This window comes from Malania oleifera, chromosome 12 (assembly GCF_029873635.1).
Source record: "Malania oleifera isolate guangnan ecotype guangnan chromosome 12, ASM2987363v1, whole genome shotgun sequence".
NCBI lineage: Eukaryota > Viridiplantae > Streptophyta > Magnoliopsida > Santalales > Ximeniaceae > Malania > Malania oleifera.
Window position 1 is genome coordinate 69,043,514 of NC_080428.1, and position 26,518 is coordinate 69,070,031.

General features: G+C 40.0%; 1 protein-coding gene across 1 annotated transcript in view; it reads left to right on the forward strand.

Moving 5' to 3' along the window:
- LOC131144485 (peptidyl-prolyl cis-trans isomerase CYP23) overlaps positions 1 to 26,518 on the forward strand; it is a 49,024-nt gene that overhangs the window by 13,354 nt on the left and 9,152 nt on the right. Inside the window, exons 4-5 of the mRNA XM_058093168.1 lie at positions 24,929 to 25,001; positions 25,103 to 25,192. Coding sequence (XP_057949151.1) covers positions 24,929 to 25,001; positions 25,103 to 25,192 — 163 coding nt within the window. The remainder of the gene's footprint in view (positions 1 to 24,928; positions 25,002 to 25,102; positions 25,193 to 26,518) is intronic.

Below are 26,518 nucleotides of genomic sequence, written 5' to 3' on the forward strand. Positions count from 1 at the left end.
GATGGGGGTTGTGGCACGAATGTGATCTCCAAGGCTGCGCTAGGAAGATTGGACCTTAAGGGAGAGCCACACCCTTATCCTTTTAAGGTGAATTAGGTAAACATGACAAATCTACCAGTTACAAAGAGGTATCTTGTACCCATACAAATGGGAGATTATAACAATAGGGTTTATTCTGATGTATTCCCAAGGATGTGGCCCATGTATTGTTAGGGCAACCATGGTTATTTGATCATGATGTAACTCGTCATGGTAGGGAAAACACTTATGTGTTTAGGCACAGAGATAAGAATATCATCCTGACCCCTACCAAGCCCCACTCCCAAAGATCCTAAGTTAAAGAGCAAGATAGCCCTTCTAGTCCCAACTCAAAGAAGCATTTTCACTTGCTTTATTAAAGGGCTTTTGAGCCAGAGAACTTAGAAAAAACAAGTGCGTTTTAGCAGTCATTGCTTGAAAGGTTTCTTCTAAGGATTGAGAGCTTTCATGTGAGTACCCACCTGAGGTAGGAGAGTTGCTAGTTGAGTTCCCTTTTTATGTTTTATGCCTAGTTAGCTGGCTCGTGAGCTACCACCTTTCATTCTAGGCTCACAATTACCTAACTTGCCACATTATAGGATGAACTTAAAGAATGTGCTGAATTGAATAGGCAGGTAGGACAATTCCTTGACAATGGCTTTGTGAGACATAGCCTAAGTTCTTGTGCTGTACCAGCTCTTTTAACTCCGAAAAAAAAGACGGATCTTGGAGGATTTGTGATGTAGGACAAGAAGCAAGACCTTGGGAAGATCCATGTTGGAGACTACTTAAAAAGAATTGGATTGATAATTGTTTTGTTTAATTAGTAGTTTATTATGTATTTAATATAATTAGTATAGTATTATGTGTATTTAGGGGCTTGTTTGTAGTATTCATGTATTCTAGGGGTATGTTTGTAATGTAATGTAGTTTTAGGGGTTTTTATGTAATTTCATGTAAGGAGGCTTTCCTATAAATAGCGTGTGAAAGCCGTGTTGTAAGTAGTTGTTGATGAATTTGAATTGGAATTGAACGTGAGTTTCCCCCGACATCTCCTCTCCCCTTCCCCTTCCTTCCTCTCTTCTATTCTTCTAAATTCTCCCATGGCTGCAGAACCTTGATGCTGCTCCTGCATCAATGTGTGTGGATAGTGGAGACATTAACAGAATCATCATCAAGTATAGGTTCCCCATACCTTGACTTGAGGATATGCTTTACATGCTAGCTAGCTCTAGTTGGTACTCCAACAATGACCTGCGTAGTGGGTATTACCATATCAGAAGTAGACCAATAGATTAGTGGAAAACGACTTTTAAGACCCAGGATGGTTTATTTGAGTGGTTGGACATGCCCTTTGGACTTTCCAACTTTTCCAACACTTTTATGAGGGTTATGACACATGTTCTGCAGCCATCCATAGGAAATTTCCTAGTGGGCAACATTGATGACATATTGGTCTACAGTAAAATGAGCATGGAGCACTTATACATCTTCATGAGGTCTTTGTCACCTTGAGGGAAGTGAAGTTGTTTGCTAAAATCAAGAAGTGTAGCTTCTTATAGTCTAGTGTGCTCTTTCTTGGTTTTGTGATCTTGTGCAGGGAATAGACACTGATAGAAAAGATTAGAGCCATTAGAGATATAACTGAGGTTCGTAGTTTTCTTCGCCTTACTAGTTTTTATAGGCGATTCAAAGGGATTTTTGGCACTAGCATGGCTCCTATCACTGAGTTTTTGAAGAAATGAGAGTTTCATGGGATCCTATTAGCTGTTAGGCCTTTTAGAGAGGTCAAACAGAAGATAATTGAAGCACTTGTACTTGGGTATTCAGACTTTATTAGAGTTTTTTAGGCGACTTGTGATGCCTTTGGGGTAGATATAAGTGGAGTATTGAGCCAGGAGGGACATCCTATGGCATTTTTAAGTGAAAAACTCTTAGATGCCAAATAGAGATATAACATATATGATAAAGAGTTTTATGCTAAAGTGAGATCCCTCCAACATTGGAGATACTACTTGTTGGAATTGGTGTGATCCCAAGAGGGGGTGGGGATGATTTGGGTTTTAGAAACTTTTTGGCTAATTTAAACATTTCGCCGATTCACTACAAATCATATCCCATTCAATGTACACGCGTGTATGTAAAATAATTAAACTATGAATTCAGGCATACACGTGTGCAGTTTATCTCATTTAATTTAAATGTGTGCATGCAAATAATTGTAACCATGAATAAACAAACATACACATACAAAAATTTAAGTGCGGAAATATAAATGAGATAGAGAGAGAGACACACGATATTTGTTATCGAGGTTCGGCCAAACCAGCCTACGTCCCCGCCTTGGGCATACCCGCCAAGGCTATCCCTGCTCACTTAAACGGGCGGAACAGAAGCTGTTATAATCTCTCCTTACGGGGCGAGGTAAACCCCAGCTCAATTATAAGGCTGAGCCTAACTTGTCTCACTTACGGGGCTGAGACTCCCTAGTTCAAGTAACGGGCTGAACCCAACCATTACATAAAAAAAAAAAAAAAATATTTTTGTACAAATGAATGCTTCTAAATACAAGAAGAGATGTACGACATTGAAAGCTCAAATACATACACTCTCTTATGATATGCAATAATGCTCAGTAGATAAAGGGCGTTTTCTTAAATAATTTTGCACAAATAAAATATATGAATATATAAGATAATTATTATATTCTCCAACAAAGATATTTGAAAATAAAAGTATTTGGAGAATCTGGAGTTTAAGTTCAAAAGGATTTGTGCAATAAATATTTTCTCCCAAGAATGTTTATCAAAAGAAATAACTGGGAGAAACCAAAGCTATACTCTCAAGAAAATGATTTTCAAAGAAAAATAATAAGTGAGAGTATGTGCATGTGAATATGAAAATAAATGCCCAAAATAAATATGCTCTCTTCCAAAGTGATTTTGAAATAAATGAATGGAAAGAGAGTTGGAGAGGTTTGTTTAAAAAATTTGCCCCAAAGAAGAGATTTTTGCAATAAAAATGGTTTGGGAGAACTTTGATTTACAAAGGATTAGAGAGAAATTTGGAGTTAATCAAAATTACTAATCTGAGTTATGGAGAAGGTATTTATAGATTTTTCGAAAATTATGACTGTTGGAGACATGCTGGGTATTTTCCAAATTGTTTAATTAAAAGTTAATTACATTTAAGCTCTTAAAAAATTGGGAACCCGAGAGGTTCGGTCGATCATATTACTACCTTCGGTCGACTGTGGGACTTTTGAACTGCAAATATGGTTGACCATCTCAAGGCGATTTTGAACCCATTCATGGGTTCGGTCGACTGTGGCTTAGGTTTGGTTGACCACTCATATGGTTCGGTCAACTATGGCCAAAATGAACTATAAGTTCGGTCGACCAAGTAATTGGGGTGTCAGACACGTGTTGGCTCGGTCGACTGAGGGCGGTGTGTTCAAAACAGAACGGTAGACCGAGTGAAGTCAACATGTTGACTTCTGACCTGTTCGGTCGACTGAGCCATTTATACTGCCAAGGATTCGGTCGATCAGGCTTTTAAATTAAACCCAAAAATCCAACGTCGGTTGACCGAAGTCTATTTTTGCCTCAAATATGACCCTAAAATATTTCTAAACCTTTTGTATGGTTTTAGTCTCTTAGAAAAAAGGTTTTTCTTAGAAATGTTAAGTGCCTTAAGGTCATTTGGTTCCTAGGGTCAATCTACGGTCGTTCTGAACATTCATCCATATCATGCAAATGCATGCATTATTACAGACCAGGTTTAAAAAATTAAATGCATTACAATAAGAAATAAACGTCTTCTTCTTTTTGCTCTTCTCTTCATGGAATACGCCAAGCTGTATGTAGGCTTTAAGTTCCGTCTTGGCTTCCATTTGTCCTGTATCTTATGTTCGTGCTGATATGTAAACCTATTCACACACTAAATGCACACATAAGATACATGTGCTTTGTCGGCATCAAAACAAGGATCGGAATCAAAAAGTCAACACTACTTGTTACTCCAAGAGTTTATACTCTTTTCTGGTCACCTTGCTTTGCTATATTTGAGTTCACGGAGGAAGCTGAGTGTGAAGCTTGATGTTTGGGTAGAATCCCTCAACGAGTACACTTTTATTCTTAAGCATCAATCCTGTGTTGGGAATAAAGTGGATGACGGCCTTCCTGGGGTGGTAGTTTCTCCATATCTTGAGAGCTAAGGTTATTGGGTTTGATTGTCTGAAGGACGAGTACTCTACTTGTCCTGATTTGAAGCTTATCTTTTCGGAGGTGAGTTAGGGCCACCATAGAGATTTTGTAGATTTCATCATTTATGAGGAATACCTATTTAGAGGTACTAGGTTATGCATTCCCCGTGCTTCTTTTAGAGATCTTTAAGTTTGGGAATTGCATGCTGGAGGGTTAGTTGGTCATCTAGGGAGAGATAAAACCATTGCCTTAGTTGAAGATATGTTTTATTGGCCTTCCTTAAAGAGGGATGTTGCTAGGATAGTGTCTCAGTGTCGCACCTATTAGTTAGCCAAATCTAATAGACACAACATTGGCTTTTATACCCCCGTGCCATTGCCACACATACCTTTGGAGAGACCTAAGTATGGATTTTGTTCTTGCACTCTCCAAAACAGTTGGGGACATGATTCCATATTTGTTATTGTTGACAGATTCTCCAAGATGGCACATTTCATCCCATGTCATAAGACTTTTGATGCATCCCATGTAGCTAAATTGTTCTTTAGAGAGGTCATCAAATTGCATGGGTTGCCAACTATCATAGTATCAGACAGGGATATCAAATCCTTCAGCTATTTTTGGAAGACACTTCCAAAAATGCATGGGACTTGTTTTCTTCTACTTGCCACCCCCAAACTGACGGTCACATTGAGGTTGCAAATCGTAGTCTTGGTGACCTACTTAGCTTTGACTTCTTTCATCCAAGATTGAGAATTAACCTTGTAAGAGGCCTTCCCAACTTTAACCAAGTTGGGGACTGGTCCTTCATGTTTGCCAAATAGTCTCTTATCTCGACCTTGTAATGACTTGATCTGTTCAGGATGGAGCTTGAGAAGCGCCAAGTCGTCCATGTTGAAGTGCAACGGTCTTCTCCCTTAATCTACCCACTTCTTCATCCGTTTGGAAGCTTTCTCTAGGTAGGCTCAAGCAATCTCTGCATTCTATCTCTATTTTTTGGTGAAGATGTATGTGCTTGGACTTTTTCCTTTGTGCGACTTGTCCATTGTGTAAGGTAATAACAATTGCTAGTCTGTAACGAGCTTAAAAGGACTCTTGTTGATTATTGTGCTCTTTTGGGCATTGAAATAGAACTGAGCCACATCGAGTAGCCACACCTAATTCTTCTGCTTGGCAATGACTAAATGGCGCAAATACTCCTCTAGTAGCCCATTGAATCTCTTTGTTTGTCCATCTATTTGCAGGTGGTAAAGTGAAGAGATGTCAAGTTGTGAACCAAGGATTCTGAAAAGTTTTGTCCTGAAGTTGCTAGTGAATCTTGTCTCGGTCATTGAAAATATCATGGGGAACATTTCAATACTTCACAATATGTTAAAAAAAATTGTGATATCTCCTCTGCCAAACAGTATTTCAGTGCTGGTATGAAAGTACCATACTTCAAAAACCCCTGTATATAACGACTAGTATAAACCCTGCATCTTCTACTTTGGGTAGGCAGGTGATGAAGTTCAGTAAGATACTCTCCTATGGTCTAGTTGGCATTGGTAGGGGCTCTAGTAGCCTTACAATGTTCTTCCGCTCCACTTTGCCTTGCTGGCAAGTGCGACAAGTTCAGGTATACTTGACTAGATCATCTCATGTGTGGCTAGTAATACCTTTTCTTCAGCAATGCCAAAGTGTGATGCCATCTTGGATGACTTGCCCACATGGTGTCTTGACATACTCTCGGTAGTGTCTTCCTTAGATCTCTAGCTCAAGGCACAAAGAGCTAGTTACCATGTGTCATCAACAATTTGTCTTCTAACCAGAACCAGGGTACCGTGCCCTCTTCTGTCACCTTCATGAGGTTTTGAGTAACCTTACTCTTAAGTGAGTTACCACCTGTATGGCTGCAAACTCAGCCTTCTTGCTCAGTGCATTTGCGAGACTGCAACTTGGTTCATCCACCCCACCTTATGCTCAAATATGAAATCAAAATCTGTCAAGAATTATCGCCAACGACGCTGCTTGGGTGATAACTTTCGCTAGTAAAGCAGTGACTAACAATTAAGTTATCTATTTCACATTTTCACCACAAACTTCGACCCAAGTAGGTAATGTCGCCACATGCGAAGACAATGTATCACCGCTAGCATCTCCTTCTCTTGAGCAATGTATCTCCGTTCAAATTCACTAAGCTTATGCTCTCGTACGCTTGATGCCCATCCTATAGCAAAGCTTCCCTAAGGGCATAGTTTGGTGAATTTGTTTGTAGCTCCAAAGGGTTTCATGATGTCCAGAAGAGCAAATTCACTAAGCTTATGCTCTCATCATAGCATCTTTCAAGTTGTTAATGGTTCCTTGACACTTTTTTATCCAATTCTGCCCATGACCCTTCTTTAGCAGTTTTGCCAAAGGAGCTGTTCTCCTCGAATACCCTTCAAGAACTTTCTAGAGTAATTGGAAAGTCCCAAAAAGGAACACAACTCCTTCATTGTCTTGGGATTTTATGGTCTTGAATAGCTCTTACCTTTTCTATATCCATTTGGATATGACCTTACTCGATCACATGACCAAGGATATGCTTTACTGGATGGAAGAGTACTTCTCTTTCTTCATATAAAGGTTGTTCTCCTTCATCTTGTCAAACACTTTCCATTGATGCTCTTTATGTTCCTCTAGAGTTGAAGTTGTAGACAACAATGTCATCCAGGTACAACAAACTTCTCGAGGCACTTATGGAATAGTTGTTTCATCAAGTTGCAAAACGTTGTCGGCACATTTGTCAACTTGAATGGCATCAACAAGAATTTATATGCCTCATACCGCTTCACACAGGTCATCTTCGGTACATCCCCATTTATTATCTTCACTTGATTGTAGCCTGACCACAAGTCAAGTTTTGTGAATTACTTTGCATGACTTAGCTGATCAAACAAATCAGCTATCAGTGGAATTGGGTAATTGTTGCGCACAATCAAATTTTTGAGCACGTGATAGTCCACACACATCTGCATACTCCCATTATGTTTCATATGAAATAACATTGGTGCTTCGAAGGTGCTTTGAAAGTAAGTATATAGCCTGCTTTTGACAATTCATCAAACTGTTTCCATAACTTTACTAACTTTAGAGGTGCCATATTATATGACCCTTTAGCAAGCAGCTTCACTCCTGGTAACAGCTCGATTTCATGCTCCACACCCAGTCATGGAGGCAAGCTGTGAGGTAGTTTGTCAGGCATCGCAATTTTATATTCATCCAACACAACTTGGATGGTAGTAGGCACTCGCTATTGGCCTACGTCTTCACCTATCGCCAATGTGGTAAGATATGTTTGTTCTCCCTTCCTTAATCCTTTCTTAAGCTACATGGCAGAAAGGAACTTCTCATCACCTCCTGTCTTTGCAACAACTTGCACCACACAAGGGTGGCCTCCTATTAGACAAAGGGAGCTGGAAAATGGCATTGGTACCGCCTTAGTCTTTGTTAAGAATTCCATTCCAAGAATCACTTGGAAATCATCCAACAACAAAGCTTTGAAATTTGCATCTCCCACCCAATGTCCAAGCTTCATAGTTATTTGCTTGGCTACTTTTGGAGTAGGCTGAGCTGTGGAATTAATCGCTTTTATGCGCCTTGAGTCCTTCTCTTAGGATAAGTAAAGTCTCTGCACTTCTGCCTGTGAAACAAAGTTATGGGTAGTCTCGGTACCAATTATAGCATGGGTGCTCTTCCTATTGATGTGTAGACCTAGAAACATTAACCCGTTAGCTTGGGTAACTTAAGGTTCTTTCGTCTGCCTCTCCAATGCATTGACTAACTGCATTGCACCCATCCTTGGGGTTTCCCTCTCATCCTTATCTTGTAGTGCCCCCTCCGCAATGGAAGCTTATAAGGCATTGAGTGATAACTTGTGAGGGCACTCGGCAATTCTGTGAGGGCCTCGATGTAAGAAGCATGTCATCTTACCCTTACCATTGGGTGTGTTGAATGATTGAGACAAAAATGCTTCTTTTGAAGTTGATGCCTTGGTTTCGGCTCCCCCGCTTTTGGGTTTGCCCTTCTTGAAAGACTTTCCTCCATTTCCACCCACGCCATGCTTTTTGGATGTTTTGGAACTCTCTTCAGTGTAGTTAGTCTAGCATTTTGTAGCAGCTTGTGTGGCAGGAAAGTCTTGTGCTCTTCGTTGATGAAGTTTTGTTCTTGCCCACAATTTCAACCCCTTAAGAAAATAAAACAATTGGTCTTTCTTGGATATGTCTAGGATACCCAACATCGAAGTAGAAAATTGTTTCACATACTCCCTGATTGAGCTATTGTGCTTAATGTCTCTTAGTTCATTGTATTTGGTATGCCACCTCAGCTTAGTGTCACCGAGTACATTGTTGTAGTGGTTGCTTTCACCTGCTCTGAGTCGGTCCTCATTGCATGAAAGTTCTGCTCCATTTCAATTATAAGAAGTTCTACAATTACTTAGCGTCATGGGCACCCCCAAACATTCTGGGTTTTGGCACCCTAGTTCCTTTATACTCCACCAAATTGGAGTTTTCCATGGCAAGAACCATTATGTTCATCTTTGCACTTAGATATGCTATCTGAGCATGCAAAGTTTCTACCGCATGGTGGAGGTCCTCTGATGTCTCCACCATCGAACTCTATGGATATTTTTTGTGATCCCTCCAAAGCATCAACACTTTCAGCAAGTTTAACCATCTCCATGGTGACCTTGTTGGCTATGTCAGCCTGCGGCTTCGGCACTTCAATTTTCTCTGTATTGGTTGGCATGGTCTTTTACCAATGCTTAACACAATCCCACAACGAAGTCAACTGGATTCATTTAGAAATTAACTAGCTCTGATACCAACTATAATGGGCCAAATATTTTCACACATTGTGAAGGGCTGTGTAGCACTAGCTAAAGCACTCTTGCTTTACTAGTTAGCCAAAGGTTACCACGGTTTACCAACATAACACAATCACAACGGTTGAATGCAAAGTAAGCGGAAGTAGTAAGCAATTCATGAAAGAAAATGGCAAACAAGCGATAAACATTGAAGCAATGTAATTTATTAAACAACAACTTCATAAGCAACGCGTGTTTAGCAAGAGAGGCAAGTAGGCTAAACACGTTTACAAAAGCTGGTGAGTTTTACAAGGCTAATGAACACTCACCCTCCCTTGTAGAGCTTTATATGCTATTTCAGCTTTGGCACTAGGAAACAGAAAATTGTCCCAGTTTCAGATTTGCTCGATGACCCTCAATTGAGTGGTCCTTCTCTTATATAGAAGTCATTTTCCCTAATTACAATATATCCCTTAATTACAATATCTCCTAATTACAACAATGGTATATATCCCTTACTTACAATATCTCCTAATTACAAAATCTCCTAACATTAAGCATCCTAATTACAGCATCTCCTAACATTAAGCATTGACCCTTAATTCAGGAAAGATATTTACAGATTTGTTTCCTAAATAACTATACAACAATTTATGGTAGGTTTGACAGATTTGTTTCCTAACTAAATGTAGAACAATTTATGGTAAGTTTGTTGTCTATTGTTGGAAAGTCTCAAATCTGTTTAGTCAACTTTCCTATTTTTCTAAGAGAATCTCGGCTGTAAATGTGTGAATATCCTTGAATATTTAGTTTCCTTAGAAGTTAGCATCTTTGGTTCTTTCCTTCTTGGTTCTTTTGTTCTATTCTTGTGCTGTACATCTATTTATACAAACCTGTACCTATGTTACAATTAATGAGAATTATTTCCATAAGAAGCTATCTCATTCTAGATGGTATTAGAGATAGGTCCGGCTCTTGGCCTTGTGTAAACCCTAGTTTCTCTTGGCAGCGCCAATCTGACCCTAATCTCTATAGGGTTTTCTTCCTTGTTCAACTCTACCCTAATCTCTTCTGTTGCTGTAGCCATGGCTGAAACCAAACCTGAAACTAGACCTAGCCATTCTTTGAACCTTACTCTGTCCAAATTACCAATATACGATTGAATGAGGCCAACTTCCTGCGGTGGTCAAAATATGTCAGGATGTATATTCGTGGAAGAGGGAAGATAGGGTACTTGACTGGTGAAGCTAAGGAGCTCGAGAAGACAGACCCATCTTATGCTATATGGGATGCTGAAAGTTCCATGGTGATGGCATGGCTCGTTGTCACGGTTCGACTATTTTCACATCGTTGTGAAGGGCCGTGTGGCGCTAGCTAAAGTACTCTCGTTTAACTAGCCAGCCTATCGTTTACCAAAATTTATCCACAAAACACTTTCATTAGCATTCAATCAAATGATTGCGGAAACAGTAATCAATTCATGAAAGCCGTGGCAAGCAAGCAGTAAACATTGAAGCAAACGTAATTCATTAACAACGCCTCCGTTGACATCGTATGTTTAGCGAGGGAGGCAAGTAGGCTAAACATGTTGACAATATCTAGTGAGTTTTACAATGACTGATGAACACTCACCCTCCTGTAAAGAGCTTTCTAGGCCATTCTTGCTCTAGCACTAGGAAACATCAAAGTGACTGAGAAGTCATATTGCCTTATTTGGCATACAAAGACACTACTAGTAGAAAATAACCCTACAGTAGTATTTACATGATGGAAACCCATCCCTAGCACACGAGATAAGTGGTCACAGGCAAACATAATGCCCTGAACAAGCTTAGCTCGTGACATTCTCCCCTACTTATGAGGTCGACGTCCTTATAGACTTTGGTGGTAGGTACACTTCAAGTTTGTCCACGAATGGTTGAATATCTTCTGCAGAAATCCAGTTGATTTCTTTGTCATCAAGGCATTTCCACTTCACTAGGAACTTCTGCCGCTTCTTCCTTGAGGATATGAACTTTCTGTCTGCAAGGATCTCTTCAACTTCACATCTGTCAGGTTGCATTGTCTTTAACTCTGCTCTATTGGATTGACTTTTGTTCAGGTCATTGGTGTTGGCTTTGAATGGCTTGACGCAGTTGACATGAAACTGCGGTCTTCTCCTCTGATCTGCCCACTTCTTCATCTGCTTAGAAGCTTTCTCTAGATAGGCTTGGGCAAACTCTGCATTTTGTCTCCATTCTCTGGTGAAGATGTACGCCTTAGGACTCTTTCGTCTGTACGGCTCGCCCATTGTGTGAGGTAACAGTGGCAGCTGGCCTGTAACAAGCTTAAAAGTGTTCTTGTGGGTTGTTGAGCTCCTTTGGGCATTGCCACAAAATGGAGCCACATCAAGTAGTTGCATGCCATTCTTTTGGTTGTTGTTGGCAAAATGGTACAAGTACTCATCTAGCAGCTCTCTGAATCTCTTCATCTGTCCGTCTGTCTGTCGGTGAGAACTTGAAGAGATGTCAATATGTGACCTGAATATCCTGAAAAATTCTGTCAAGAAGTTGTCAGTGAACATTAAGTCTTGGTCACAAATAATAACTTGGGGAACACCCCAATGTTTCACAAAAGTTACAAGAACAATTGTGTCGTCTCCTCTGCCGAACAGTACTTTGGTGCGGCCATAAAAGTACCATACTTCTTCTGCTCTCCCTTGTCTTGTTGGCAAGTGAGACAAGTTTTGGTATAATTAACCACATCATCCTGCGTGTGCAGCCAATAATACCTTCCCAGTAGTTCTGTCATTGGAGTCATTCTCCGCGAATACCCCTCAACGAACTTTTTGCAAAATCTAGTAAGGCCAAGAAAGGAACGCAACTCCTTCACCGTCGTGGGAATCTTCCGTTCTTGAATCATCCTTATCTTCTCCATACCCCTCTGGATACGACGTTGTTCAACCACATGACTAAGGAAGTTGTTGCTCTGCTGAGCGAAAGAGCACTTCTCTTTCTTCACATCTAGACTGTTTCACCTTAGCCTGTCGAACACCTTCCGTAGATGCTATTCATGTTTCCTCTGAAACAACACCGATGCTCCCAACGGTGCTTTGGAAGGGCGAACACATCCCGCTTCCAATCTATCAAGCTGTTTCCCCAACTCTACTATCTCTAGAGGCGCCATCCGACATGACCCTTTTGCAGATGGTTTCACTCCTGATAACAACTCGATCTCATGCTTCACAGTCCGTCGTGAAGGCAAATTGTGAGGCAGCTTATCCGGCAACGCCTCCTTATCCTCATCCAACACCGCTTGGATGGTCGTAGGCTCCAGCTCTTGGCCTACTTCTTTGTCTACCACCACTATGGCTAGACGTGTCTGCTCACCCTGATCCAATCTTTCATTGAGTTGTATGGCTGAAAGGGACTTCCCGTCGCCTCCTTTCGTTGCAACGACTTGCACCATGCACGAGTGATCTCCCATCAGGCATAGGGAACCAGTCGAAGCATCAGCACTGCCCTCGTCCCCCTTAGGAACTCCATTCCTAAAATGACTAGAATGTCATCCAATGGCATCGCTGTGAAATTTACATGACCTTCCTACTGTCTAAGCTTTACAGCCACTTGCTTGGCTACTCCCAGAGTAGGCTGGTCTACAGAGTTAACTGCTTTCATGCGTCCTGTATCCTTCTCTAAGGATAAGTTGAGTCTCCATGCTTCCAACTGCGAAACAAAATTATAAGTAGCCCCTGTATCCACCATAGCGCGTGTACTCTTCCTATTTATCCTCAAGTCCACAAACATTAACTCTTTTGCTCGTGTAATTTTCGGCTGCTTTTCCAATGTGCTCACCCGCCACACTAAACCCACCCTCAGGGCATGATCCTCTTTCTCCTTGCTTTCTACCCCTTTTCCCAAAGTAGAAGCTTGTTGACACTCACTTAGTCTGTGAGATCCACCACACAAGTAACACGAAATTTTACTCTTCCCCTTTCCATTGGGTGTGTTGAACCCTTGAGACAACGAAGCTTCCTTTGAGGTTGATGATTTAGTGTCGGCTCCCCCACTCTTGGGTTTGTCTTTCTTGAAAGACTTTCCAATGTTTCCCTCTCCGCCAAACCGTTTGGACGAAGTGATATCATCACCAGCGTAGTCAGTCAAGCGTTTTGCAGCAGCTTGTGCAGTTGACAAGTCTTGAACCCTTTGCCTATGAAGTTCTGTTCTTGCCCACGGTTTCATCCCCTCAAGAAAATATAACAAGTTGTCCTTCTTCGACATATCTTGAATATCCAACATTAAAGCTGAAAATTGTTTCACATATTCCCTGATCGACCCCGTATGCTTGAGATCTCTTAGTTTTCTCCTTACATTATACTCAACATTCTCAGGAAAGAATTGGGCCTTGAGCTCTCTCTTCAAGTCTGCCCAATTATCGATTACACAACTTCCATTTTCAATTTCTCTGTACTTGGTACGCCACCACAGTTTGGCATCACCAACCAAGTACATGGTCGTAGTATTCACCTTTGCCTGTTCTGAGGCCATCCTTACAGTGCGAAAGTATTGCTTCACATCAAACAAGAAGTTCTCTAACTCCTTGGCATCTCGGGCGCCCCCATATGTCATGGGTTTTGGTACCTTGGTCTTGCTAACTCTTAGAGTGTTGGAGTTCCCCATAGCAAGAACCATCAGATTCACCTTTGCATCCAGATCAGCTATCCGCGACTGCAAAGTTTCAACTGTATGGCGAAAGTCCTCTGACATCTCACCTATCAAACTTGCTTGATGCTTTTGTGATCCCATCACTTCATCAACAAGTTTTCTCATCTAGGCCACCTCCGCAGCCATAGTATTGGTTGTTGCCTCAACTTGTGCTTCCAGCATGCTGATCCTCTCAGCATTGTTTGGTGCCATGGTCACTTACCAAAGCTTTCCAAATCCAACAACAAAGGCAATCGTATTCACGTAGCAACTCAACCTTGGGCTCTGATACCAAGTGTCACGGTCCGACTATTTCACATCGTTGTGAAGGGCCGTGCGGCGCTAGCTAAAGCACTCTCGTTTAACTAGCCAGCCTATCGTTTACCAACATTCATCCAAGAAACACTTTCATTAGCATTCAATCAAATGGCAGCGGAAACAGTAATCAATTCATGAAAGCCGTGGCAAGCAAGCAGTAAACATTGAAGCAAACGTAATTCATTAACAACGCCTCCGTTGACATCGTATGTTTAGCAAGGGAGGCAAGTAGGCTAAAAATGTTGACAATAGCTAGTAAGTTTTACAATGACTGATGAACACTCACCCTCCCCTAAAGAGCTTTTTAGGCCATTCCCACTCTAGCACTATGAAACATCAAAGTGATCGAGGAGTCATACTGTCTTATTTGGCATACAAAGACACTACTAGTAGAAAATAACCCTACACTAGCATTTATATGATGGAAACCCATCCCAAGCACACGAGATAAGCGGTCACAGGCAAGCATAATGTCCTGAACAAGCTTAGCTCGTGACACTTGTGAATGCTATAGATGAAGAGATTAGTGCTAATTACATGTGTTATTCTACTGCAAAGGAACTGTGGGACAATGTGAGTCATGTACTCTGACCTTGGGAATTACTCTCAGATTTATGAACTGCAACAGAAGATCAGCAATACTTATCAAGGAGACGGCAGTGTAACAAGGTATTTCAATGTTCTTAAGGGCCTATGACAAGATCTGGATTTATTCAATGATTATAAATGGAAAAATCCTGTTGATTGCAATCACAATAAGAAGATGGTGGAGAATGCAAGAATTTTTAAATTCTTGGCTGGACTTAATGATTAGTTTGATGAAGTAAGGGGAAGAATCATAGGGAGACAGCTCCTACCGCCACTCGGGGAAGTATTTTCTAAAGTACGACGAGAAGATTGTCGAAGGAGTGTGATGATGAAGAAAAAGGAGGATGAGATTGTGGAAAATTATGCTCTACATGCTGCCAATTATCCTGCTCCTCATGCTGTTGGTAACACAGATTTGGCTACTGCCAATATTTCTACATAGCATCCTTACTCTAATCAAAGGAGGTTGGAAGGTAAGCCTCGAGTATGGTGTGACTATTGCAATAAGCCACGCCACACTGGAGAAAATTGCTGGAAACTCCATGGAAAGCCAGCAAACTGGAAGCGCAACAAATTTGCACCCTCTGGCAGCAATCATGCAGTCCCTAAAGCCAATGAAGCTAATTTCCTAAGTGCTGAACAGGTGTATCATCTTCTTCAACTGCTGAAATCTACTTCTGCCTCTAGTCTTCCTACTGGTTCATTGGCCCAAACAGGTGATAACTCTAGTGCCTACCCTTGTTGCTTAAACCTTGCACCATGGATTATTGATTCTAGTGCGTCTTATCACATGACCAATACCTCAAAATTGTTTCAATCTTATTCTCCTTGTTCTAGTAATAAAAAGTTAGAATTACAGATAGAAGTTTTTCATCCATTGTTGGAATAGGTTTTGTCCAAATCTCTGAAAAAATAGAGCTCAAATATGTCCTTCACGTCCCTAAACTTGCTTGTAACTTGTTGTCTGTTAGTAAACTCTCGCGGGATTCTAATTGTTGTGTCATTTTCTTTGATTCCCATTGTGAATTTCAGGACCAACTCTCGGGGAGGATGATTGGCAGTGCTAGGATGATTGATGGACTCTAATACTTCGATGAGACTTTATTCAACAATAAACAAGCTCAGGGTTTGAGTAGTAGTACTAGTTCTGTTTCTGTACGTGAACAAATAATGCTTTGGCATCTTAGACTAGGACATCCTAGTTTTCTTTATTTAAGACATTTGTTTCCTAGCTTATTTAAAAAACTAGATTTCAATTCTCTTCATTGTGATGTTTGCCACATATCCAAAAGTCATTGAAGCACCTATCAATCAAAAGTTTATCATTCTTCCAAGCCTTTTTATTTAATTCATAGTGATGTTTGGGGTTCCTAAAAAATCACTACTACTTCTTGTAAGAAATGGATTGTTACGTTTATTGATGATCATACACGTTTGTGTTGGGTCTACTTATTGAGTGACAAATCAGAGGTTGAAATTTTTTTTCAGGATTTTTATAATATGGTTGAAACCCAGTTCCAAACGAAAATCAGTATCCTTAGAACTGATAATGGTACTAAATATTTTAACAAATGTTTAGGAACGTTTCCTTCAACAAAGGGTATTCAACATCAATCTACTTGTTGTGACACCCCACAACAAAATGGTATTGCTGAGAGAAAAAATCGCCATTTGTTAAAGGTTGCACTGGCACTAATGTTTTCAATGCAAGTTCCTAAATATCTATGGGGTGATGCTATTTTAACTGCATGTTATCTCATTAATAGGATGCCTACTCGCGTGCTAAAATACATCACTCCCTTAGATTGCCTAAAAAAATTGTTTCCTACATGTTGGATGACATCAGACCTGCCCTTAAAAGTGTTTGGATGCATTGTTTTTGTTCATATACCTATCAATTTTCGATCCAAGCTTGATCCTAGGGTAGAAAAATGTGTTTTCCTTGGATATGCTCCTAATAAAAAAGGGTACAAATGTTTTAACCCTCTGACTAGAAAAATTCATATCAGTATGGATGTTGTTTTTATTGAAAACTAGCCTTTTTTTGGCCATTACTATCTTCAGGGGGAGAAAAATGAAACTGAAGATGAGTTCTGGCAAACCTCTAAGCCTTTTCCAAATGTTTTCGTTGACATTGACATCCACTCTTTAAAGGGTCAGGAAATCGATACTTTAACTGGCGAAAATAATGGAAATCCTAGTATACCTATACAAGACATACCTGATTCACAAACAGGGGGAGAAGTACTATCAAATATTCCCTCATCTAAGCTTTGTGTTTATATGAGAAGAAGAAATCATTAGAATAATAAAGCTCTTTCTTCAAATCCAGAGTGAGGCCAATCATCATCACCTACACAAGTTGGTCCTCCTTCACATACTCTAGGTACTGTTTCTTCTCCAAATCCTTGTTTTGATAATTCTTTTGATCTTGACCTGCCCATTGCCCTTAGGAAAGGAGTTAGAACTTATACCACACATCTTATTTCCAACCATTTATCCTATCATAGACTCTCCGATTCTTATAAGACCTTTACGTCTTTGTTTATTCCAAGAACCATTCAGGAAGCACTAGATCACCTGGAATGGAGATTGGCTGTTCAAGAAGAGATGGATGCACTAATTGCTTACGACACTTGGGAAATTGGTGACCTACCGGAGGGGAAGAAGACGAAGACTGTTGGCTGTAAATGGGTATTTACAGTAAAATTCAAGGCTGATGGGAGTATAGAAAGGTACAAAGCAAGACTTGTGGCGAAGGGGTTCACTCAAACATATGGAATTGACTACCAAGAAACATTTGCTCCTGTAGCCAAGATGAACTCAATCTGCGTGTTGCTCTCTCTAGCAGCTCACTCTAATTGGTCCTTATATCAACTAGATTTGAAGAATGCCTTCTTAAATGGAGACTTAGAGGAGGAAGTCTTTATGGATTACTGCTAGGATTTGAAGGGAAAGGTGGCAAAGGCAAGGTGTGCAGATTGAGGAAATCATTGTATGGACTCAAACAATCTCCTAGAGCTTGGTTTGAACGCTTTGGGGGGGTAGTAAAGAGTCATGACTACAGCCAAGGTCAAGTCGATCATACTATGTTCTATAGACACATGAGTGAAGGTAAAATGGCTATCCTTAATGTCTATTTAGATGATATAATTCTGGCAGGTGATGATAGCAATGAGCCAATGAGGTTAAAGAAGATCATTGCTCAGGAATTTGAGATCAAAGACTTAGGCAACTTGAAGTATTTTCTTGGTGTGGAATTTGCAAGGTCAAAGAAAGGAATTTTTGTTTCCCAACGCAAGTATGTGCTTGATTTACGTGGAGAAATAGGTCTGCTAGGATGCAAAGCAGCAGAAACACCTATAGAGCTTAACATAAAACTCCAACCAGCTAAGGCTAAAGAAGTGATCAACAGAGAGCAATACCAAAGATTGGTAGGGAAACTCCTTTATCTCTCTTATACACTTCCTGACATAGCCTTTGCAACAAGCGTGGTAAGCCAATTTATGCACTCACCAGGACCCGAGCATTTTGATTCTGTGTACAGGATTCTAAGGTATCTAAAAGGGACTCCAGGTAAAGGTTTATTATTTGGAGGACATGGGAATTTACAGGTTGAAGTATACATTGATGCAGATTGGGTTGGAAGTATCACCGACAGAAGATCAACTTCTGGCTATTGCACCTTTGTTGGAGGAAACCTAGTAACATGGCACAGCAAGAAACAAAATATGGTGGCAAGGAGTAGTGCAAAGACAGAATTTAGGGCTGTTGCTCATGGAATTTGTGAAGCACTATGGATCAAAAGGTTGTTGGAAGAATTAAAGATTATTGATTCACTACCAATAAAACTGTATTGTGACAATAAAGCTGCAATAGATATCGCTCACAATCTAGTTCTTCATGATAGAACTAAACATGTGGAGGTAGACAAGCATTTTATCAAGGAGAAAATAGATGAGGGAGTAATCTGTCTGCCATATATCTCTACAACTGAGCAAGTAGCAGATATACTGACAAAGAGACTGCCGAAGAAATAGTTTGAAAACTTCATTAGCAAGTTGGCCATGGAAGATATCTTCAAGCTAGCTTGAGGGGGAGTGTTGGAAAGTTTCAAATCTGTTTAGTCAACTTTCCTATTTTTCTAAGAGAATCTTGGCTGTAAATGTGTGAATATCCTAGAATATTTAGTTTCCTTAGAAGTTATCATCTTTGGTTCTTTCCTTCTTGGTTATTTCCTTCTATTCTTCTGCTGTACATCTATTTATACAGACCTGTACCTATTTTACGATTAATGAGAATTATTTCCACAAGAAGCTATCTCATTCTAGATCTATCCTACTAACATCCCCCCTCAAATTGATGCTGGTCGATCAAGAAGCATCAATTTGCCAATAAGAAACTGATGATGTAGTCATGTCATAGCTTTGGTGAAGACGTTTGCTATCTGAAGGTCGCTTGAGACATGTGGAAGAGAGATAACCAGAGTATCGACAGCTTCTTAAATAGAATGGCAGTCCACCTCGATATGTTTGGTATGCTCGTGATAGATGGAATTTGTAGCGATCTGAATAGCACTCGTATTATCAGCATGAAGAGGAGTGGGAGTAGACTGAGGAAAACTTATTTCAACAAGTAAGCCATCGAGCCACACAATCTTCGAGTAGGCTGCTGACATGGCATGGTACTCTAACTCAGTCGAAGATTTGGAAACACGATCATGTTTCTTTCTCTTCCAAGAGATAAGGGAATCACCAAGAAACATACACCACCCGGTGACAGATCGGCGAGTATCAGAACATCTTGCCTAGTTAGCATCACTAAAAGCCACAAGGTGAAGAGGAGTACCAGTAGAGAAGAACAAGCCACGGTGAGAGGAACCCCAGAGATATCGAATAATTCAGCGAATCGCTACAAAGTGAGGAAGAATAGAAAACGCAGGAGATGACGTAAGAGAACTAGGAAAGAAACATTGTTGCTCAAAGAAAACGACATTACGAGATATATGAAATTTATTGGAGGAAGCATGATAGCACACAAATCCTTTTTGAGATTAGTTATATCCCATAAAGGCAAATTTCATAGATTGCGTCGAGAGTTTGTGACGTTGATGCGGAGGTAGATGCACAAAACAGACACAACCAAAAGTGTGTTAGTCAAGAAAGCTAGGGTGTTGTTTATGCAGATGATATTATGGAGAGTCAAAATTTAGCACTTTAGAAGACAACCTATTAATCAAATATACTGCTGTAGCTAAAGCTTCAACCCAAAATTTAGGAGGAACAAAAGATGTAAGTAACAAGGTCCTAGCAACATCTAACAAATCTTGATTTTTGCGCTCAACCACGCCATTTTGTTGAGGCGTACAAGGACACGAGCAGTGAGAAAAATTCCTTTGTGACGAAGAAACTCAAGAAATTCATGAGACATATATTCTCCACTAGAATCAGATCGTAAAGTCTTAATGCTAGTGGTAAATTGATTCCCAACATATGCTAGAAACGATTTGAAAACAGCAAAGACTTCAGACTTGTAGCACAAAAAATATACCCAAGTTCACCGACTATAGTCATCTATGAATGTCACAAAATATTATAATGAGCATGAGAAATGACATGAGTAATGCCCCATACATCACTATGAACTAGGTCAAAGCAATACATGAGTAATGCCCCATACATCACTATGAACTAGGTCAAAGCAATTCTTTGCCCTACTCCCGGAAGAAGGGAAGGGAAGAATCTTACTTTTTCCAATTTTACACATAGAACAATCAAAAGACAGCATGAGGCAAAGAGGAATATTTTTTTTTCCCCAACAAACCATAATTCGGCAAATGAGATAAAACAACATTGTTTGGATGACCTAAACATTTGTGCCATACTTCACAATTATTGGAAACAGTAGTACAAGCCAAAATGATACTAGGAATGGAAATAGTCTCCCAACTTTAGGCCCCTTCGCTATTGTCCTCCCTGACACTGGATCCTGCACGTGACAACCATCACGAGAAAACTGAATCATTCACTAATTGTCCAACTGAGATAAGACTCGTAGAAAGCCCAGGTGATACAAAAATATTAGTAAGTGATGGTGTGATATCACCAACCCCAATAATCGGTAAAAGATGGCCATTAGCTACTTGAATATTAGCAGAACCAGTGTACTTATGAACATTGCTAAGCATATCAGGAGAATTGGTCATGTGATTGGATGCAGCGGAATCAACAAGCCAAGATTGAGAGGGTTATGTACCCTTTCCTTGCAGCCCTAAAGTGGAAAATGCCGATACAATTATTTGCTGCACCATTTTTGGTTTAAGGGCAGGAGTAGCAGCAGTGAAAGGTGACACTAGAGCGAGATTTTGAGTGCTGGTTACCCCATCCGAAGTGTGGCCAGTAGCAGTAGCATGATAAGCATTCATGGGTCGGTTTTGAGGATGTGTTAGGCATTCTTTGATTATGTGCCCCTTCTGTTTATAGTAGCTGCAGAACTTTTTAGCACAATGGGCAGCAATATGCCCATAATCTTTGCAACTGTAGCACTGAACCGTACGCATGTCTTGACCCCTCCCCTTGTCTTGAACAACATATGCGACAACGTTCTCTTGCGGAAGCGAAGATTGAGTAAGAAGACGTTCCTCTCGAAGAAGTGCTCCAAAACACACGTCAAGAGATGGCGAAGTGTGCATCAGATTGGAGCGAATAAACTCGAATTCTGGCCTTAGTTTCATTAAAAACTGATCTCTTTTGCTAGCTTCATGGAATGCTTGAATAGCAGAGAGAGACTTGGCTGACACGTTGGCATACACAATGTCGGAAAACTCAGCCCAAAGATTCTAAAAACTTCAGAAATATTCCTGAACAGAGAGTGTGCCTTGGGAATAGGCAGCAAGATTAGTTTCCAACTGAAATTGCCGGGTGGAATGATCTTGATAATAGACCTTTTTCAAGTACTCCCACATCGATTTAGCCATCTTGTAAGGCCTTAAATTGAGTATAAGCAGTGGATCAACAGACCCAAGAATCCAAGTCTTCACGCGAGCATCTTTTACTTTCCATTGAACCAACTTCGTAGGATCGGTAGGTGCTAGATCATTCCCATCAACATGACCCCACAACTCCTTTCCCATGACAAAAAGTTGTAACTGAAAATCCCAGGCAGCATAATTCTTCCCTGTAAACCGAGTTTGAAAGACTTCTGAGTTGGAGTTGTTAGCCATAACTAGAATCTCTTGAAATTCACCAAAAAACTGCAAACCAGAACCTGCACCCAAGAAACTAGAAAACCAGAGCCTAGAACCACGAAAATTGGACCAAAGACAAGGTTGATTTAGAGAGTGGCTCTGATACCATGTCAGATTTGCTCGATGACCCTCAATCGAGTGGTCCTTTTCTTATATAGAAGTCATTTTCCCTAATTACAATATATCCCTTAATTACAATATCTCCTAATTACAACATCTTCTAACATTAAGCATCCTAATTACAGCATCTCCTAACATTAAGCATTGACCCCTAATTCAGGAAAGATATTTACAGATCTGTTTCCTAAATAACTATACAACAATTTGTGGTAGGTTTGACAAATTTGTTTCCTAAATAAATGTAGAACAATTTATGGTAAGTTTGCTGTCTATCCTAGTAACACCGAGGAGTCATACTTTCCTTTTACACTAGATCTTACACCTATTCAAAGCGTAAAACCTATGCTAGCATTTACATGATGGTAACCTATCCTATGCACAAAAGACAAGCGGTCAAACAAGCATAATGCCCTGAACAAGTTTGGCTCAAGACACTTTGGGTGCACTCTCTTGGTTTTTTAGGGTATTACTCTTGTCCGACCTCATGAGAGATTGGATGGCAGCGTTCTTGTAATTAATACTTGTATTGTTGTTTTTGGTTCCTTTAGTACTTTATAGTCTTTTTGTATCCTTTATTAGCCAAGCGGACTCCTTGCCCTCAATTTTGTACTTTGTTTATTGCTTTAATAAAATTTTCCTTTATCCAAAAGGAAAAAAGAGAGAAGATGAACCACCAAATTTGTTTGGGCGAATATTGCCTCGCCAATAAGTTAGGTCTCTAATCGGCCATTTAGGAACATGTAGTGTCTTGAGTAAGGCGAAGAAGATGAATATAAGCCAAGAATGACAGGGCAAATGTCACCTTACCAAGTTAGCCGGGTAGAAGTGAGTCTAGGGTCGCCCTAGTGAGAACCTAATTCATTGGAAAAGGATATGCATCCTCGGCCAATTCCCTTAATAGCAGTAGTGGATCCATTAGCAAGAGCAACACATGGTAAATTTTTAGGATACTGAAGAGCAGAGAATAAATTAATTATGCCTATGATATGATCAGTGGCAGTGGAGCCTATTACCCAAGAAACTAGGATGAGAAGTACTAGATGACAGGCATGTTGTGGGATTACCAGTTTGGGCAAGAGATGCAATGGAAAGAGAAGCTTGTTGTGACGCTTGATACTGTTGGAACTTTGAATACTCTTCCTCTGACGTAGATGTAGTATGTTGCCCCCCACTTTGCCCCAAAGGTGTGGTGTTGGTGGGGGCTGCATTGGCAACATGTGAAGGTCTACTGTGGAATCCCAACACTGCTTAATAGTATGATTACCTAGTCTACAATGATGCACTTGCGAGGAGTGCCTTTATCTCGTTCATCTCTACCACCATGATCGCTTGAGCCACCTCGATAATTTCTGTGGTTGTTTGATAGAAAACTAGAATCACCATGTGTGGCAAGATTGTCCCCTCAAAGTCGGATGCAAGAGCAGGAGAATGTGTGCTAAAGGAAGCACGAAGGACATGAGAATAAACATTGACAAATGATGGCAACTCTGCACTGCTAAACATCTGGGACCAGACTGCCTCAAACTCGAGTTTCAAGCCTGCTAAAACCCGAAGAATTGTCATTTGCTTCTTTTGCTCTTGCATCTCATGAACGTCGGCGATTATAGGTTGCACGATGTTAAGCTTCTCATGAATGTGTTTCATCTCTCCAAAATAATTTGCAATGCTCCTATCTCCCTGTTGTCATTGAAAGTACTCCTAGGATAAATCATACATACGTGTAATGTTATTAGAGTATAGAAGCTTGGTGTGTTCTCAAATCTCCTCACATATATCTAGATGCATGCTCATCTGTGCAAGAGGGAACAATCAAGTCATCTTCTTGAATCCACACTTCTTTTCTCTTCTCATCATAAGGATCATATTGGAGCAAGTGGTCAAATTTTCCTAACCTTGCTAAATAAACCCAACCAGCCTTAGACCACTAAACATTATTCTTTCTATCCAACTTTTTAGTTGTTATCTATGGCAGTGATGAAGGAAACATGTTTTCGGGATTCATAGACTCCATCTTAACGCTCACAAACTAGTAGTCACACTGGTGTCAAACAAGAAGAACAATCAAAACTAATCAGGACACCCACAAATGAGGTGAAGCATTGAAACAACCACGGACTGGGTGAACCACCTACAAACTGATGTAACATTGTTACAAGCTTGCAAATCAACTTCTGAAAAATTCCACCGCTCCAAGAAACTCACAAAAACCCTTTACGAATATTGAGCAATAGCTAACGGATTACCACGAGTGCATGGTAAAAAAAAGTTGGATCTTTGAGCAAAAAACAAGCCCAGTAGCTTGATAATATGGTATAGGGAAGGAATCAGAACATGATAGAGGGAAAAAATCATAAAAGGTGGTTGGAATCTCTCTTACGCGCCAGCATGTGGGGTTGGGACTGCCACTAGTCGGCTGGCGAGTAGAAGAGCGTGGGGAGGATTCTGGCAATGGGATTTCGTAGGGTTATGTTTTAGAGGGTTCTGGTTTTGGTTATATGGTTGGTTTTGTGAAATAATGAAGGGTTGTGGTGGTTTTGATAAAAACAGTGATGGGAGGGTGTTTTTTGGAGATGGCTGAGTGTGAAAGGATTTAGGTTGGATCATACTCTGATACCATGTGGAGATTTGATTAAATGAATGACATAACTTGTGGATAGGTTTCTCCCTTTATTTATAATACAATCAAATACATTCTAATGACCATAAGACCCTTACTAACTCTCACTAATTAACATAAGGGCAGCTTGGTGGACAAAGCTCCTGCGTATGCGGGGTCCGGGGAAGGGGTGAACCACAATGGGTCTATTGTATACAGCCTTACCTAATAATAACATACTAATTAACATACTAACACACTTTATAATAATTCTGAAGGACTAAAATAACCATTATCATTAATATTACATGTTACTTTGCTTTTGTGTAGGTATGATGATCCGGACAGTGCATCATCCTCATTTTCAATACTTTTGGGCAATGCTCCTCATCTTGATGGTCAGGTATGTAGTTAAAAATTTCCAAAAGTCTTGGCAAATGTTCATTTCTATATTATTTGGCAAGATAACTTACAAAATTTTCTGACATGAACCCTCTTCATTAGTATGCAATATTTGGAAGAGTTACTAAAGGTGATGAGACGTTGAGAATGCTTGAGGAGGTCCCCACTCGTCGTGAGGGGATATTTGTTATGGTACATTTATGTTATTCTTTCTGTTCTTTTTGTTGTTCGAATATGATGATTTGTTAATTGTCACAATGAAAAATAAAATTTAGAATGTATCAATTTATTGACTATATTGTGATAATGGATAATATTGAAAAACCTTTTGAATCTTGGGCACTTTTTTGCAGCCGTGAAAATTGTCTATTTTTAGTCCTTGTTATTTTGGTTTATCTTTATAACACTATATCTAAAGTATTTTTGTAGGTATATAATGTATTGGTATTTTACATGAACATGTTATAGTGCAAAGGTGAAGAGAGAGTGAGATACTCATGTTAAGAAAAACATGAAGAACCTATGCAGGATTGTTTGGCACAAGTCAAGGATAGGAAATTAAAAGAAAGCAATTGGAAATTAAAAGAGTGTGAAAAATGAAGATAAAACTAATTTTTGGTGGAATGCTTAATATTCCAATATGCTTTGTTAATTAATTAACATTCCTTGCTGTGTTGTATCCTCCTTTTTCTGAAATGGCCGTGTTGCTATCATGTTGTATCCGTGTCTCTTGTCAGTATTGGTGCTTCCTAGGTAAATACCTGATATTATGTCTACAGCTATGGTAGACATGAAGTTCTCATTCTCATTGAGTGTGATCCACATCATTTGTCCCTGCCCATGTTGTGCAGTATTTGTTTCTTTCTAGTTTCTACCAAGGGACTTAACTAGGGGTGTACAATAATTACTGAAAAACCAAAAACCAGACTGAGACCGAACCATTCAACATTTTGGTTTCGGTTTTACAAAATAACTGAACCAAAAAAACTGAAAAAACGATTAATGAATTATAATTTTTATTTATATTTTTATATTCATCTATCTTTTCACATATGTATGCTGTAATAATATCGATCAATTAGATAGGGAAGTGCTTCATTTAGAATGGCAAATTAAGAAGTATGATGGAAAAGGGGGGCAGGAAGGGGAGGGGAGGAGGCTTTTAAGGAGAAGGGGGGCCTCCCCCATCTTTCTTGTTTTCCATGTGGGACCAAAGCTACAGCAATGCCCCAGTTTCATTTTCATATACGTTCAGAACTTCATTTTCAGATCTAGTCCCCCAACTCCATCCATGGCCATGATGACAATGACAACGCCTGCGATCATCAGTGGAGCAGCCGCAGCAGCATCTCTTCTGGTCATTCTTCATGACTGCCTCTTTGCTGGTGTTTCATCATCCGAAATGACTGATGTGCAGTAGTAGTAAGAACAATAGTTCTATAATAATGGATTACAGCAGCAGTGGTGGCAGCCCCTACAACTCTGAGCTGCTGTGGAGAGTGGCTTCTTTGATTCCCA